Genomic DNA, 2,576 nt, shown 5'->3' with positions numbered 1-2,576 from the left:
GTAGGTTCAATAGCAGCAATGCACTACTGGGAGCTAGCTGCTAATTGGTGACTGCACATAAATGCCTCTTGTCATTGGCTCACCTGATGTGCTCAGCTAGCTCCCAGTAGTTGCTGCTCTTGAGCCTACCTAGGTTTAACAAAGGATACCAAGAGAACAAAGCAAATATGAAAACAGAAGTACATTTATGGTTTACCCCAGTGTCTACACGTCACACACAGCAGGGCGTTCACACCCGATGACTGCCAGAAAAACAAGATAGTGATTTTTTAATCTCCTATGTTGTGACAGAGGGTAGAATGTTGCAGGGTCAGTGTTCTGGATTCTACAGAAAGCACACGAAAGGAAATCACAGGAAAATGGGTAAAATAAATATAGAGAATTACATTTATAATGTAACCTATATGCAATCTATGTAAAGTACCTGCATGGCTCTGAGCCGCACCGGACGGTTTCCCAGGAGTCATAAGTTAAACAAACCTTTCCAAAGGGAGAAAATGACTTTTGGATCTGTGTATTTAAAGGGACATAAAACCTACCTATCTAGATATCTCTTCAATAAAGAATAACAAGAGAATGAAGCAAATTTGATGAAGTAAATTGGAAACATTTTTTAATATTGTATTCTCTATCTGAATCATGATAGAAAAATATTGGTTTTGATGTCCCTTTAAGGAAATTCAGGTGCATCCGAATGTTAATAACAAGACACAATAAGGTGCAGTCTGTAAATATTCATATGCGTACATATCAATTTATTAGTATATAAATAATATCAGTATATACAGCCATGTGATGTATACAGGGGTGTAGGTCTCAGGACAGTGCAGCAGGCTCCCTGTCTACGTCACCTGAAGAGAAGAAATAACAGACACGATCAGTAAATTGTAGAAACAGAATTATCTAAATCATTTAAACAAACATTAAACCACTTGGTTTTGTATAAAAAAATTCATGCTTTGTCCCACACTCCCTAGAGAGGCCAAAAATCAAGTTCTGTTGTTTGCAACTGCTGCAAATTTGCCTTAACCAGCTATTTGATTCGCAGCATTTGCAGGTTATAGAATTTGCTTTTCACTTCTCAACATGGAAAAGCGGTGTAAACAGGGATTATACTCTCACGCCCAAATGACAAGGCAAGTTCTATAGATATTAGTGCAGGGTGCAATATGATTATCGCTGGACCTCACTAAAATTAGTGCGCAAATTGTTATTACAAATCTAGGGTAAAACAGAATTACCAAAGAAGATTTAACGCGGCTGACATCCCTTTTAGCGTGCCCTATACATTCAATGGATACTGCGCAATCGAAAATAGCGCTAGAAGAATTAGGGAGACCTGATACCTGAAATAAAGTGTTAGGGCTACAAAAAAGTTCCAGAAAACACACGAAAAACATATTCAAATAAAGGACTACACTCATATATACATATATTTAATATAAAATGTGTTTATTACTAGAAAAAAATATGATTTAAAAGGGTTAAAAAGGGATACAGCATATATCAAGGTGTCTAGATATTTGTATGTGTGTATACATGTGTATTTATGTGTTTATATGTGTAAATATGACTATTCACACATACTTACATACATATATATATATATGTGTGTGTATAAATATATATATGTATGTGTATAAATAAATATATATATGTGTATGTGTGTATAAATATATATATATATGTGTGTGTATACAGTAAAAATATATATATATGTATGTGTGTATAAATATATAAATGTATGTATGTATAAATATATAAGTATATATATGTATGTGTGTATAAATATATATATGTATGTGTGTATAAATATATATATGTATGTGTATAAATAAATATATATATGTGTATGTGTGTATAAATATATATATATATGTGTGTGTATACAGTAAAAATATATATATATGTATGTATGTATAAATATATAAGTATATATATGTATGTGTGTATAAATATATATATGTATGTGTGTATAAAACATAATTTATGTAAGAACTTACCGGATAAATTCATTTCTTTCATATTAGCAAGAGTCCATGAGCTAGTGACGTATGGGATATACATTCCTACCAGGAGGGGCAAAGGTTCCCAAACCTCAAAATGCCTACAAATACACCCCTCACCACACCCACAAATCAGTTTAACGAATAGCCAAGAAGTGGGGTGATAAGAAAGGAGCGAAAGCATAAAAAAATAAGGAATTGGAATAATTGTGCTTTATACAAAAAAATCATAACCACCACAAAAAAGGGTGGGCCTCATGGACTCTTGCTAATATGAAAGAAATGAATTTATCAGGTAAGTTCATACATAAATTATGTTTTCTTTCATGTAATTAGCAAGAGTCCATGAGCTAGTGACGTATGGGATAGCAGATACCCAAGATGTGGAACTTCCACGCAAGAGTCACTAGAGAGGGAGGGATAAAATAAAGACAGCCAATTTCGTTGAAAAAATAATCCACAACCCAAATCAAAAAATGAAATAATAAGCAGCAGAATCAAACTGAAACAGCTGCCTGAAGTACTTTTCTACCAAAAACTGCTTCTGAAGAAGAGAAAACATCAAAATGG

The 2,576-nt window shown here is 33.3% G+C and overlaps 1 protein-coding gene across 1 annotated transcript in view; it reads right to left on the bottom strand.

The window, feature by feature from the left end:
• Positions 1–596: 596 nt before the first annotated feature.
• The window catches only part of CCDC88B (coiled-coil domain containing 88B), a 217,907-nt gene continuing 215,927 nt past the window's right edge, over positions 597–2,576 (bottom strand). The window contains exon 21 of the mRNA XM_053720050.1: positions 597–851. Within this exon, the coding sequence (XP_053576025.1) occupies positions 817–851 (35 nt within the window). The 3' untranslated portion in view covers positions 597–816. The remainder of the gene's footprint in view (positions 852–2,576) is intronic.

Source organism: Bombina bombina, chromosome 7 (genome assembly GCF_027579735.1).
Source record: "Bombina bombina isolate aBomBom1 chromosome 7, aBomBom1.pri, whole genome shotgun sequence".
Lineage (NCBI taxonomy): Eukaryota > Metazoa > Chordata > Amphibia > Anura > Bombinatoridae > Bombina > Bombina bombina.
This window is presented reverse-complemented; position numbering and strand designations above follow the sequence as displayed.